The sequence below is a fragment of the Cryptomeria japonica genome, chromosome 5 (genome assembly GCF_030272615.1).
Source record: "Cryptomeria japonica chromosome 5, Sugi_1.0, whole genome shotgun sequence".
NCBI lineage: Eukaryota > Viridiplantae > Streptophyta > Pinopsida > Cupressales > Cupressaceae > Cryptomeria > Cryptomeria japonica.
In genome coordinates, this window is record NC_081409.1 from 29,840,813 (window position 1) to 29,857,036 (window position 16,224).

The 16,224-nt window shown below is 39.2% G+C and overlaps 1 protein-coding gene across 2 annotated transcripts in view; it reads right to left on the reverse strand.

Moving 5' to 3' along the window:
• Positions 1-16,224, reverse strand: part of LOC131057392 (glutaminyl-peptide cyclotransferase) — a 178,224-nt gene that overhangs the window by 117,667 nt on the left and 44,333 nt on the right. The window contains exon 2 of one of the 2 annotated variants that reach the window (XM_057991561.2): positions 9,150-9,206. The exons of the other annotated variant lie outside the window; for it this stretch is intronic. Within the exon in view, the coding sequence (XP_057847544.2) occupies positions 9,150-9,206 (57 nt within the window). The remainder of the gene's footprint in view (positions 1-9,149; positions 9,207-16,224) is intronic. 2 annotated transcript variants of the gene reach the window in all.

The window sequence follows — 16,224 nt, forward strand, 5'->3', positions numbered from 1 at the left end:
CAAGTCTCCGAAATTTCAAGAATCGCACTTTGCAGAAGGTCGTTTTTGGCCGAAGATCATTTTGCGTTGGGCAGACCGCCAGGTAAGATTTGACTCTCTCCTTTAAAATCATTAATTTATGCAAAATTGGTCATGATGTTTAACCAAATGATAGACATGGGTGAAAAAGTGAAGTTTTGTAGGTCATAATTTTTAAAACATCAAGCACAACATGCAATAACAAAGGCCAGCTAGGGAAATTAACCGTTGAAATAAACAATTCAGACTTCGAGAAATTTTGAATATTTTAAATCTGAACTTAAGCAAAACTCTTTTCCAAGTGCGAAAGATTGACAATCAACAAACATCTCAACCCTGAGTCGCACGCTAGAACATTTGCCCTCGGCGCCATAATCCATCGAAAGCGGCATTTTTGGAACCCGCTCCAAGCAGCAAGATTTAAATGAGACCGACTTAATTTCCTGTTTCATAGCATTTCGTTTCCAAATAATCAAGCTCTTTTTATTGAAGCGTCATGCTTTTTCAAATTCGATGTCCCATTGATCATTGGTTTTATGTGCTAACGCAGTCCTCTGTTTTCGCTAACCCGTTTTGTTGCTTTATCTCGTCTCGTAATCCGTGTCCGGTTGTGCAGGATAGATGCCTAGATCGGCGGTTGAATCCTCAAAGACACCTGGTGCAATCGGAACGTCTCGGTTTCCAAGTCTGACATTCCCTACAGAGGCGAGGAAATGAAGTACCAATACCAAAGGGGAGGGGTTAGGGAGTCGAAGGTCCAGAGCGTATGGGAGAACATAGGAGACATGGATTTGAGCCACATAGACATTCAAGATTTCAGGAACAGGGTATACTCTCTAAATGCCTGTGGCAAGCCCAGGCAGATGATGGAGAGTGGTATTGCTCAGGCAGCAGGTTTCCCTCCAGCTGTGCAGAATTATGAACTAGTGGTTGAGGCTGCCAAACATTATCAGCGACAAACCAGATTAGTGGTGCAAGAGGGGATGGTGCTAGCTGATTTCACACCTAAAGCCATTGGGGAGGCATTTGATATCCCATTTCCAGATAATCCTATTGCTACAACTATAGATGAGGTGCAGGTCGCTTATGACATGAATCTCGCTAAATGCAAGACGTTGATAAACGAAGAATGGTACAAAGAAAGAAGACCCCCAAGCATTAGGATCAGTAAGAAGATCCCCAGAAGTGATTTTCATAACGAGTATGGTGATATGGTCACCTTACTCAGCTGGGTTATGGGACTCCCTCAATCTAATTTTTTTTGAGGAATAGATGTTCTACTTTGCTGAGCAGATCTTTGCTGGGAAGGCCAAGTTCGACTGGGCTCAGATCATCAGCGACAATATCCATACACAACTAATCGAGCTTGAAGAAAAGAAGTACTTTACCATGACTTCATACTTGATTTACATGTTTGCCCGACACCAGCCACTAACAGGGTTAATCAAGAAAGGTGAGATCGGGAACAGGCCGAATCAGGTAAAGGTGTAAGAATGCTACCCTCAGCTGCATTATTATGACATTGCTCAAAGAGAAAAGAATAACATTGCGTACGCAATTGGTCAGTATGAGCGTGTCAATGATGCCTTTACAATGCGCCTAGTCAGATTAATGCAAGGAGGGTTGCACATTAGGCTCTCAAAACAGGCTATCATTTTGATCCAGAAATATGGTGCATGGTTTATCCAATTCCCTAGGTTCACTTACATCAGAATAGCAGGCTTTGAGGGAGCACCATTTCGGCTTCCACGCTATCCATCAAACAAAATAGTCCTCATGGAAGTTGCAAGATAGGCACACCCAGCAAGCAGTCTACTTAGAGATAAGAAGCAGTCCAGGTTCACCTTCCCCATGATTTTGGGTACCCTTGATGTGCATTTCAAAAATTCGATGCAGGCTGAGGAGTCGTTTGCTGAATTGGCATCCTATGGCCTACAGGAACATTTCCCTAGGAAGTGCTTCGATCATGATAAATTGGCAAAAAGAGCCTCTAGCAGGCGCTACAGGGCAAAGGCATTAATTGAGGATTATTGGAGCAACTGTCCTGATGACTTTGAGGTCCGACGACGTGAGTATTATAGGCTAAGTGTCCAACAAATACGGCTTTATGAGCACCGTCAGGGCCCAGATCAAGTGACGGATTATGGTAATTGCTTGCAAGTCCGAGAATTTGAGGCAGTTAAATACCTCTTGCCAGGCATTGATTGGACTCAGGACCCAATCACTGATTTTGAGGCGGTCATGGAAGCTCCAAGGAGGTATACCGATCACTGGTTATCCCAACAAATTGAGAAACTGACCCATGAAGGGACCCAATTCACATACAATCTGATGGGCAGTCTCGATTCCCAGTCTTCGAAGGATGAAGGAACCTCAAGCGCACCAAAAGAAGAGGTTGAGAAACCTGGAAAAAAGAGGAAGAAAGCAAGAGCCAATAGAGGGACTCGAACATCAAAAAGAACAAGGAGAGAAAAGATTCCCATCAGGAGGCCGGAAGTTAGTTCATCATCCAAAGACCCCATTTCAGAGGATGATGTAGTTGAACTTGACTACATACTCGCTCCGCCTTCTCAAAGTGATGTTGATGCATTTGAGGCAAATAATCCTCTTGCACAAGATGCAAAGGTAAGGGTTGTTGACCCTGATGAACCTAGAAATCAAATTGAGGAGGGAGAGATTGCACCTAATCAAGAGGCTGGTAAGAATGAGCTCACATAGGGAAGTAGGCATGAATTGCGATTGAATTGCGGCGGTAAGGATGACACCACCATTGAGGGAGAACAAAAGGAGGATGAGACTCAGGAGCCCGACAAAACTGAAGAGCAACCATCACAAGAGGATACCCGGCAGTTGTTCAGTGAGGTAGGAGAGAACTCAGCCATGAGTAAGGGATTGGATACTGCATTCGTTCCTTCTATGATCGATCAATTGCAGGTAGGCAGTGAGCCAGCTGAAGCCTCCAAGGAACAGAGTGGGAATTTGGCAATTATGTCATGTCCCCTCCTTTATCGTTATATATATACTAAATGAAGCAATTATTATTATTAACTAATATAATAACTATCAACGAATGATTATTTGAAATTTGTTTATTTATTAGATATTATTATTTAATTAATATTCATTAATATTTTTACTAATAATAATATTCTTGAAATATTCAAATGAAAATAAATAAATTAATATTATTTTATAAACATAATTTATATATCTTAAAAATATAATTTACATATTTTTAATTGTAAACACAATTTACATATTTAAAATAATAAATATATAAATTATATATTTATTAAAGTGATACCTTAAAAGGTCACAAGAACGATGAAGTAAAACAAAAGTGAATATACTTATTAAAAGAGGGAATGACTGAAGTGAGACGGCTTCGTATAATCTGAACATGAATTATCAGATGAACATCATGGCACCCGAAGATATCAAGAATTATAATAAGTCTTGCTAGAGTCGATAAAGGGTCATTCATTATAACAACATACATACCACGGGGATTTCCATCCCAAAGATCGATTATAGTATTCAAGCATCGTTTAAAGATAAAAGATCGCTAGATAGCGTTAACGATAAGACACTAATCATATGATTAGTCAATCAATTGTGAGAAAGGAATAATAATAACCAATATGATGGTCAACGTTTAGGGGCAATGACAATTAAGTTATCAATGGTCAACATTGGGTATGTAAAGAGGCTACAATGGGTGAAGTAGCGATAATCATGAAAGGGTGTGAGCAATGAAGGAAGTAATACATGATGAATAGACATGAGACATGTCTCTTGAAGAGTGACTTATCACTTCCTTTTGTAAGATACACATGGAGATTCAGTTCAGGAAGGAGAGGGGAGAATATGGAAAAAAAAGGATAGAAGAGGTAATGCGGAAGGAAATACCACAAACCAGTAACTGGGAAAAACTCCACGAACAGTTAGTGTCAAAAAAAATGTCAGCATTGATCTATGTGGTTGACCAGATTAAAGATGATAAGAATCCTAGCGTCCGTGATCATCAGAAGAATATAATGACTCATTTGATTCTTAGCAAATGTATCCACATTCTAGAGGTTACATCAGACCTCCTATTAACACATAGCTTATATTATATCAGTTCATACTCTGCTGGGCATAAGGGAAGTCGTGCTGATATCCTCATCATCCTAATCTAAGATTGCTCACTATAGAAGTCTTATACATTGTTCTCTTAATTGTACAATTCGTATCAAATACTTAGAACTACAATTAATCAATAATGTAAGAAATTCTCAAATGAATCTACAAGATTATTACAACACGTCCGAGCTATAGATTGGGCCGTGCAGCAGGTTGTTAAGGAAAGAAGTGAAAGTATGAAGCATACAAAGAATATAATATATACTACAAACAAGAGGGAGGGATAAGTAGATGCTGTGGGAGAAATAATGTTATATCATATCTAAATATAAGACAAAAAGTTCATACGGATATGGAGGAAGGGTACGTGTATCAAGAAAGACTATTGAGCATATGCACCAAGGACATTGATGAAAGGTAAGACTGCGGATCGAATAAAGAGAAGTGTACAGAAAACTATTGCAGATTTATGAAGGATTATATGAACAAACTTATGAGGAGATTGTAAAAGGTTCTATAGTAGGAGATAGTAATCAGTCTATGGGAGAATTATGATCAGCATAAATCCATTGTCAAATTGGAGATTGCTATCAAGATAAGTTCTATTCTCCAAACTATTCTTAGAATTTTATGTTAAATAGTATAATGAAATGTCTTCAAAATTAGTAAAATTATATTTAATAATATATGACAACTCTCACTTTAAGTTAAAATTATTGCCTTGTGGCTAAATTATGGTAATCCCCAAAAGGGGACATTATAAATTACATTTGGACAGACCATCCCTCAGGACTGGCTAATTGCTTGTACGCAGCGAAAGGCAGTCGTCAAGCCACCTATCAACCTGGAGGATATCTTCTCTCGCATAGGAGAAATAAAATCCAAAGGTAAGAAAAAGCCCAAGACCTACTCCAGGATCACTAAGGATGAGCAAAGGAACCACACCATTCATATTGCCACCCCGCCTACAGATAAACCAGTGGATCAAATTGCATTAGCTGATTATAGTATTGCAACCATCCCAATAGGGCAAGTCACTAAGGAGTAGGAAAGGGAAGAGTTCAAAGATTTCGTGCAGAATATGCTCAGACAGCTCGACTATGTGGTTCTGTCATCGCCTGGTGTTCCTGGTCGACGATGGTGTCACCGGCTGCATTCGTCAGGGCCATCCTCAACTATGGCATGGTCTGTAGGAGGTCGGATACCCGTACAAGTATTGTGGTCTGTAACATCTTCTTAATGATAGTTTTCTCCGGTCCTAACCGGAGTGGTGTACTGGCAGTCGGGTGCGAGCCCCTCCGCTCTTCTACCATCACACGCTTGATATCCGCCCTAGCTTTCTGGAATCTTTCCTTCTCCATGCGAGGGTCAGGATACATGGCTTTTTTGTTTTGCAATCTTGTGATTGCCAATACACCTTCCCTCCGTCCTTCCACCTCCAGCATATTCACCCCTTTTTGCCTTGGACAGTCTATGTCCTCATGATTCCTTGGAGTACACCATTTGCACAGCAAACTTCCTGGGTCACCCCCGTTTTGACATTCCCACGCAAAGTGACCCCATTCGTTGCACTTTATGCATTGAATCATGGGTCATCCCTTTGCATCGTATTGAATTCTACTACTTGGCGTGTTATTATTGGACCTGTTGTTACCTCGTTGATTGTTTCTGTACCCTCCAAGAGAGGCGTCAGAGTTTGCTACCGGCTTCGGAGGTGTTGTTGGCGGTGTGACTTGGTCGGGTTGGGCGTAGAGCACTTGTGTGCTCTGTGTTTTCAAGTTGTACGGGCATTCCTTAATGGAATGTCCCATTACTTGGCAGATGTCATAGAAGGCCTTGCGGGGACAACTCCCCTTAGTGTGTCCTTCCGTCTTGCAGTCGGTGCACCATAGCTCCTTTCCTTCCCTACCACCTTCTTTGTCAGCCTTTAGTTCTTTCATCATTCTCCTCATATCCCTTCGGAGTGCTTGCACGGTTTTGGACTCCCCATCACTGTCTTCATCCGTACTATCACCATCGCTCACCTGACGCTTCCCTCAGGATGTCTTATTTTCGCTTTCAATATCCATCGCACAATTGTATGCTCATCATACGAGGCAGGGGGGACCACCTTCATCTTCCGTCTGAGGGATGGTACCAATCCTTCAACAAACCATCTCTTCTTGAGGCCATCAGTCAGTTGGTTCTCCATTTTACTGAGTAGTTCCCTCAACCTTCTAATATATGCCCACACGCTTTCACTTTTTCCCTGCTTGGTATTGTAAATCTCCGCCACAATTTCATTGTCGTCCCGTAGGAGTTTGAACTCCTCTTCGAAAGCCTTCTTCAGACTGTTCCAGGAGGTTTTATACTGGGCATCCAAGTCTGTATACCAGTCAATGGCTATTCCTTGCAGAGTGGCTGGAAATGCTTTCAACCAATAATCCCGATCGTCCTAGACATTTGCCTCCCAAATGGTCACGCATGTCTTACAATACCGTACAGGGTCCTCCAACCCGTCGCCCATGAATTTTGGAAGCTTTTGTTTCTCTGGGGTGTGTGCCATTGTTCTTGCCTAAAGGGTTTTATGTAGCACTTGGAAGTGACTATATGCCAGAAAGGTATTATGTGTCCGAGAGGTACCGTACGCTCTTGGTTTGGTCGAGCCCCTGTCCGCAGGGCTTTGGTCACCCTCGCTCCTAAAGTCCCTCCTTGTCAGGGTTTCTGGATCTGACCCTCCTATTTTGATGCCCTCTGACAAGGACAAATTCCTGATGCCAGATAATGTTGCTTCAAAAATAGTGGCGATCTCTTCGTGCAGGTCCCGTGCCGCCTCCTCTCCTTGTTCGAAATATTCCGACAGGTTGTTTTGCGACTCGGCTCCGGAGTCCTCTTCACTTGACATAGAGTGTGGGGCCTAGTCGGCGAGATCTTCCTACGCTACATCTAGAAGTGGCAGGTTCCTGGCGACCTCGACCAACTCCTTCCACATACACGGCCTTTGTCTCTCCCGACTCACACTCTGACTTCTCTTGTGTCTCTCCGGGCTCTTCGAGTCAACAACCTCCCTTAGTCGCCGTCTCCTTTCGGCCTGTTCTTTTATGCGAAGAGATCTTCATACAGTTCCCTCGTCTACTCCTTCAGTGGCAGTGGTACGTTTGTCCTTGTTTGGTCGTAGGGGCATCAAGTGCCAGAGGTATGGCGTTGGCTAGCCTCCCTCTCCTCTTCCTCCCTACGGCTCCGCTCCTTGTACCTTCGGAGTACTTGTTGTCGACGAAGTTCTCGTGCAGTTTCCTCCCTTCAGTCTTGAAGTGTAATCAGATTTCTGGCGAGTAACCTTGGAATTCTTCCGAGCAGGTCAAAGACGGGAGTGCTGACGGTGAGTTCACCACACACCGTGCCTTCCGAGATGGCTCTCTCCCGAGCCTCTCTCTGCACGTACTGCGTGACCGACACGTCCCACAACTCTCCGAAGTCTGTCGTCAATTGATCCTCTCGTGCCTCTTCCGCGGTACTCTCTTCGTGCATGTCGCTGTCCACGACAATTGATTGCTGGTTGAATGGCCGGCCCATTAATTCCTTCCGCCTGCCGCCATAGTTATCTCCAGGTTCGTTCAGGTAACGGCACCAAAATGTTTAGTCCTTAATGTAAGGTTTGTAAAACTCACAGATAACACAGTGTTTTCCACATGTAACAATTATTCATGTACCAGTACATTCATATATCACAGCATAAGTAATAATGATAAACAACTAGACTAGAAGAGTTATATCTTTATTGATTTATCCAGAATATATCCATACATAATCTCCCTTGCCGAGGTTCCATCCAAAAAATATATAGACCCGACGGTTGGCCAAGTTGCCAACCATCACCAACTCCCAAATACCCTATGGGAACCTCTCAGCGACGCAACATAACCATAAACACAACATAAACACAATTATAATTATTATTCTTACTAACATAAGTTATTTACCGCTAACACTGATCGAAGCAACAACACTATAAAATGAAACATCCAAAAAATTAAAAAAGAATTAGGAGTAGTCTATAGACATGTCAATACAATGTGCATACAAAAAGGCCAAATAAAAACAATCATGTAAGAGGAAGGACCTTTGTCTAAAAGAACTGTCAAAAGTGTCTAGACGAGAAGACCAACAGAGAACAAGGTTCTAATTTTCATGAATGTCAAGAGTTGGAGAAGGGCAGACAACCTTGCCAACTACAATAAAAGGATCAAAACAGAGTCTACTGATGTCCAAAAGATAATGGGTTAGGCCAAGAGAGCTCATCTGAACACTCCTGGAAGGCAAGGTACTTCTCTTAGCAACTCTTCTAACAACCAAGGATAATGAAGAATATTGGATGAGGAGAATTCATTCTATATGGTCTACTTGTGTGCTTATAAAACTATAAGCTCGGAGTTCTTTGATGGCATGATTCTACTTGATAGCTTCCATCCAACAATTGGGCATCCAAAGTAGACATCTAAGATCTTTATTGGGATATGTGGCCAATGTCACAAACCAAAGGACCTTAGGCATATGTTATGGGATTTTGAGATTTGGAGATAGTTGTACCTTAGCTCACATGTATCTCTTGTCAACCTAATCATTGGAGGATAGTCTTGAAAGAGGACCATTAGTTTTTTACTCTTTTCTTCTTATGGAAGGTCAAGTTTAGACAACTTGTGATGGTTTTAGGACAACTATAGTAGTATGTTGTGTTCCTAGAGGATTTAGGAACTTATAATCCTACTAAACATTTACTAATTAAGAGATATGCCACAGATCACAAAAAAGTCTTATCCCTTCTGTACTTTATTTTCTCTCATGCTATATAAGTCTTAAAAAAGAATCAAATAAAAGTGGTAGACAAATATAATGATCCTTAATAATATGAAACAATGAACCATGATATTGATCCAAGAACCTGCACCACTAGAGTTTACAAGGGCCAAATGTTCAATTAAAAGAGCTGAAGAAAATACTCTTCACTCATATAATTAAGATTTACTTACCCGTCCATTTAGACCAGTTGATTCATACAACATACCATTTCCGCCATACTCAAGGCCCTACAAAAATGCAACCATAATTCTAAAAATTGATTAACAAATAAAGCCAACCCCCTCATATTATTCTACAAATTGATTAACAAATAAAGTCAATATCTCACTTTAGCAAAGAAATATGTCCAAAGATGTCTAGCAAGATTATCTGATCTAAAATTCAGTGTCAATATTTCAAAAAGATGCTTAATGTATATAAGTGAGAACTGGAATGTTTGATACATTAAAAAAATCTACTAACACTGAAAATTGAAAAATATTAAATTGTCAACTAAGACATTGCATATCAGGGTTTATTTTTTCCATTGATTAACAATGAACAATCACTTACTCACCCTAATAAGAAACTCAAAATAAGTCTGAACAATAACAATTAAAAAGCACCTATTGTTATACATGAGGTAGTTCAATGTGAGGACAAAGGCAAACCAACCTTTAGTAAACCCTACTGAAAACAACCAAGTTGCCATACAAACAGACCCAAAAACCTACCATAATATGGTGAATGTTGTTTCTTAGATACTGACTTGACTCATAAGTACTATGTCTCTAAGTTGCTGAATAGTGGGACTTTTCGGGTGATTCTAGGTACGAAACATATCAGAATCGGATTCTGAAACGAATCTCCTGTGGGTACATCTGGGGTTCGCGTTTTTAGATGCCGAAATGTTTAGTGATTCAAATTTGATCTTTTTGATATTCTTAAGACCTACAGTGTTGATTAGTGAACTCAGAACTTATCTATCATGAGATTCTAGTTTGATCTTTTTAATATTGAAAACTGAATTTAAATTAGTATGTTATGTTTCAAAATTTGAAATTTGTAATGGTTTTGTTTAGCATATGTATCAATATATGAAATTCTAAACTTAATTCTATTTTTTAGCTATATGTGTGTGTGTGCGCGCGTGCGCGAGTAAAATACATATACATACACATATATATAGATACATTAAATGTACCAAAAACGTACCCAACCCCCAAAACAATTTTTGTCGAACCCACATTTCGTACCCCCGTACCCATTCTAGTTCCCATACCTGATTCAGCAACATAGCTATGTCTTATAATTTATCAGATATTTATTTCCATTATGCTTGTGATGTGTCCTATTACATGCCATATATCAAAGATGGAAAAATCTTAATCGGCAATAAATCAGCAAATTTATCAAACATTTGAAAATATATAATTTCTTAAAATATTAGCAACGTTACATTCCAACCAGCTATTCATGTATTGGAAGGGGCATGGCAAATAGCAGTACAAGTCTTCCTTTTCGATCACCCATAGGCTATGACAATGGCACTTAAGAAATTTATAAACTTAAAGGTTCAAGTGCCACAAGATATAATCACCCGTAGATTGTATTTGACAATTTGTAAGTATGAGCCAAAGGTTCGGGTGCCTGTGGAAGTTGGAGAATGCAATCTTTTGTTCCCAACTACAATGTATGTCGCTATGATAAGATTTCCGCAGAAATATTACGAGGCACTTAAGATTTCTACGTTATCCAACTTAAAGATTTTTATTAACTTAAAGATTTATTACTGCAAATTCGGTGTAACAGAAGACAGAAACTAGGTCAAATCCCATAGGCGTTCGCGTGCGTGTATTTTCTCCTACGCGCATAAAATTGCTTTCTTTCGGGGTCAAAAGAAATGTATATCACGCTAAAAAACGAAATCACTTTTTTTAAATACGATTTTCTCCCATTTCCTCACGATTTTTTGCGATTTTTTCTCAGAAATCCATTCGATTTTTTTCTAAAAATCGGCAACGATGTTTTGGGCGATTTAATTGTTTCCATTTTTCGAGAGAACTGGAATGTTTAGTAGATTAAAAAAATCTAGTATTTTGAAAAATATTATAGTGTCAGCAAAGACATTATAATATCAAGTATTACTTTTTTTTATTGCTTAGCAATGGGCAATCACTTACCCCAATGAGAAACTCAAAATAAATCTAAACAATGTGATTAAAAATCAAAAAGCGTAGATTGCTCTACATGAGATAGTTCAGTGTGACGACAAAGGCAAAGCAACCCACAATTAACTCTACTTAAAACAACCAGGCAGCCATACAAACAGACCAAAACCTAACCATGATATGGTGAATGTGTTTTCCTAGATATTGATTAGACTAATAAATAGTATGACATTTTCTTTTCCCTTCATATTCATGGTGTGTCCTATTATATGGTATAACCCCTTATAGATCAACAGGATAAGCAAAACCCTAGTTTGGTCTCTTTGAAAAGGAAGAACAGAAATTACAAATACCATTTCTTTATTGGCTCATCCATATTAGTTTCTTTCATTCAAGCCATTGTATTGATTCCTCGTAGGTGTGTTAATCTCTCAAACATAAGCCATACATCACAATTACTGTTTAAATAGTAATAAACTGCTCTGCCACCTTCTCCTGTTTAATATTTCACCATAGCTCATACATGTGACTCGAGTTATAATGTCTGAATAATATGATCAAGTTTGTCTTTTTTTCCAGTTGCACTGCTTCCAACCAAATTCATAGGCAACGATTCATTAGATGTCTTCCTGCAAATTTTTGCTGTCTTCTCTTCAAGAAACTAATTTGAAAGTCTGCACTTCTCATAATGCAGACTATTATGTATCATGATGGTTCTTCAATTGCAAAATGGCACAGTAGCGTGTGACAACCAGCATGGAAGGATGAACATTGTGTGATGCATGAAATTCATGTGAAAGGAGGTCAGGGTAAGGATGCCATGCCCCTCCTGCCCCTCCCGCGTAAGAAAGAGGTAAACTATATTAGACAAGCCACAACCAACAAATAAATATTTATAGCTAAAACCAATCAGCGATTTACTAGAGCTGGGCTGACTCCAATAAACATTAAATAAGAAGGGCCAACTTATTGGGGTAATCACCTATTAAGAGGTTCAGAATAAATAAAATATAAACAAATAAATATCAGGCTGACTTCACTAGTGGCCCATCAAGCCAACTTCAATATTAGTGCCCAAACCAATGGCACGCGATGGGTATTAATAAGCAATGAAGGGTTTAAGCAAAGGAAGTGCTGGTGTTAGGACAAGGAAGGTATTAAAATTGAGCTTAATAAATAAACAGCAGTTATCATAAGCATCAAAAGCAGCGATTAAGCTTATGACAAAGAGACACGTCCCTCTTAAGAATCACCTCCATCCAAAGAGACACCTCCCTTCAATGGAGGCATGATAATAGAAGAGGGAAATAAGGAGTGGAATGGGAGGGAGAAATATGAGGATGAGAAATGAAAATACGAAATCTGAGCATCTAGGAATTAATAAATTGAGCATAGATAAGAATAAGAAATAAGAAATCTGAGAACTGAGTTCTGATCTAATATAGAAGGCAAGACAATCGAAGGAGAATAAGAGAAGAAATCATTTCAAAAGAGCATCGAAACAGAGAATAAAGGTAGTCAACCAAGGAAGAAACAATCAGTTTCAGAATTAATAAGAATAGTCAGCAGACTTATATAGTTACAAGTATTTGGTATAACCCATAATGCATAATACTTTTCTTGCTGATCCAACTCACATGTGTGCAACTTAATAATATGTACGAATGATAAGTAATTAGCATATTGCCGTTAATATATATTTATATGTTTTTATTCTTGCTATCATGATATTCATGCATGATAAATTTATATTAAGGCTTCCCTAATACTTTATCCAACCAGCCATCCCATTATGGAGGGGAAAATGGAATGCATAATAAGAAAGAAAGTAGCACTGAGTTCCATCAAGTATGCCAACCCTGGGTGGGGCAAGGAGGCCAAAATACAGGTGTCATTCCGCTCTCTTAGGCTTGATGGGAAAGGATAGGCTAGAGGTGCCTTATATGATTTCCCAAGGGACTCCATAACGTGGCTGGGTTGTTAGGGAAAGTCTTATTGAAATCCACATGCGCATTATGTAATTTGCAATGATGATTAGTGTTGAACACTACCGGATGCTGGGAGGAGGGGGGGAGCTGAATCAGCTCACTTAAAATCTGAGCATATTAAACATTCACCACAACATATATTTCATCCACTATATGCATGAAAGTAAATGATAGAAATAACAAGGCAACCACATAAGAGCACCAAGATTTTTAATGTGGAAAACTCAAACTGGGAAAAACCACAATGAGAACCACTCACAATATATGTACATCAGTTTACAAAATTTAGGCCACAAGCCAAGGAGCTCACTGCCCCTAAGAGGACTTACACAAGTAAGGTGCACTACCTTAGGGCAAGATACAATGAGGACTTGCACAACTAAAGATCACTTCTTTAGGGCAAGATACATAAGCTTAGAAATAACGGCGACAAAAGATTGAACTACAAGGTACTACATCTACCAGAATGCTGATTACAGTTCACAAATCAAAACACATCTGAAAAAGTCTTCATCTTTGTACTCCTACACATCCGAACCTCTGTATTGTATCACAATTGCTTTGCTCGACATTCTTATTTCTCACACGTCATAACACAAAGATTTTGTCCTATAAATATCATCTGCAACCTTAAAAAACACTCATTAGGTCAGCCCACAAATATGTAACATGTACATGTATAACCATCAGCCTCAAAACAATCTCCAAAGCAAATCCAGAAGGCAAATGAAGCATGTGATGGGTCACACCATTTCGGCACACCTTCTAGATATATCCAAGATAGCACTCATGCAGCCGCACATTACCGTATGGACCAAAAGACATATGAGTCAGCCTTAAGAGACGAAACAGATAACTCTGGACCGATGCAATGGACACAACCACCAATCCAAACCTATAACAAAACTTGCAAACAATCAAGGAAGCAACATAAAACATTAGGGAAATTGAAGCAACCATCCACAACACTCATATCATTTGTCAATCTGAGGAATGCAGCGCATTCCTTCAGCTTCACAATACGAAGCTAACCGGAACACAAACATACATAACTTCAATTATAGATTACTCGAACACCAAAAAGATGAGAAATGATAAAAATATTATATATCTACCAACGCTGCATAGCCATCAAACACAAATCCACCACAAACTGGATCAAAAAGGCCTCTTCACAATCTTATTGTATTTATATTATCTAGGTCACAGACCAACATATCTTTATCCGTACAACATTTGAACATCTAAGAATATGACCACACAACTAGCATACTTCAATTGCATAAACTTTGATACACATCCACCATAGCCCAGAGCAAAGGCCAAACTGTTCGTCAAAACAGTCACAATTCTCTAAAGCACAACTCCAGATAATGAGGATCACCAACAAAGCATTGGAAACTTTATATAACATCATTATTTGCTATCACAGGTATCAATATGCCCGCTCCATACAACTACATGACATCTGCATCAACATGTATCAATTGCACATCATAGAGCAACTTCCAAACCAACAAATCTAACAGCCAGACCACAAGACATATCACATATAACCGAAGCCATCACCAGGCAGATCCTTCTTCACCTATCTATATTATCACAAAGTTACAAAACACCTTTCATCAACTTGTAGCATTGCATTACACCCAACCATATCCGGACTAGCCAGACCACTTCCGAACCAACAAGTTTGACATCAATGACAATATAATCTTGTATTTGCAACAATCTCCCCCTTTGTCATTGATGGCAACACTTGTGCATAATATTCAAAATACTTGTCTCTCCAAAATACTTCTCCCCCTTCGGCATCAAGGACAAAGGGTAATTTATTATCTATATATATCTGCAAGCTCCTCCTATCAACAACATTTCCTCAAAACTGAGACCCAAAAATAGAGAAGTAAAAATATCTTCAACTTTTCACCATATTACTCACCAAAAATAGATCATCAAAAAAATTGTCAGCGTTTCTTAGCGGGCCAAATGTTCTTGTACTATTCTCTAAGGCCAGCAAGGAATGAATCCCATGAACCTATTGTAGGTGAGAGAACTCGATTCTGACATTCACACTTAAGACACAAATCTACTACACTAACAAAGGTGTCTAAATTCTTTACATTTTGCTCAACCTTTTCAACAATCTCCAAAAACTTGATAAGAGAAGACATTTGTAACTCAATTGCATCCTTGAGAGAACAAAATTGTTTCTTGTATTTATCTCTCTGCTCTTGCACCAAGGGTAGTTGTGAATGGAGATGACATATCTTGGTACCATCACTGTCCTTGTATACATCAAACGTGTAGACATATAAAAAGATTCATCAAAATGTCCTCATGATCAATCATAATTTCTTCTAGTGATTAAATCGATATCATTATATATTCATTAATATTTTCTTCCATGTGATTCATTAAATCATTTCATCTTTTAATTCATTAAAACTCGTTTCATAGATCCATTTTGTTCCTAAATCCTTAATCTCCATTATCCATTTAATTCCTAACTTTCACCCTTTCATATTCCCATCCTATTTATTATCTTTTAGCCCCACCAATCACACCAACTTGGAGGATGTGGGATAAATCTTTTCTAACTACCTTCTTTCATCCCACATCGATCTCTCGACTTACTTTCTTCATGAGGATATTGTTGTGCATTTTGCCCACACATCCTTGTCGTGGATAAGGGACCCCCCGTGTTTGAGTTTGGTTTGGCTGATAGGGTTAGGGGGGCCAGGATAGAGGTCGCGTCTGCATTCACCATTAAGTATCTCGACTCTACAAACAGCCTCCAAGCGCCAAAGAAAGAGCAATGATGCCCAAATAAACCCTTCAAATCATGCGGATGCCAAAGGAATGCCGATAGGTCCCCTTGCAGAGTGACCACGCACAGAATCATTAAGGTGTCAAAACGCAAAGGGGAAAATCGTGATTTTCCCTACATTCACCGACCAAAATCCCGACTTTGCAAAAGGTCTAAACGCTCAAAAATCTCATTAAGCTTCAAAATCGCGCAATTCAACTATTAAGGCCGAAAATCATAAAAGAGTAACTCGCAAGGGCTCATTTCGACCAAAAAACTTAGGAAAGCCAAAATCACG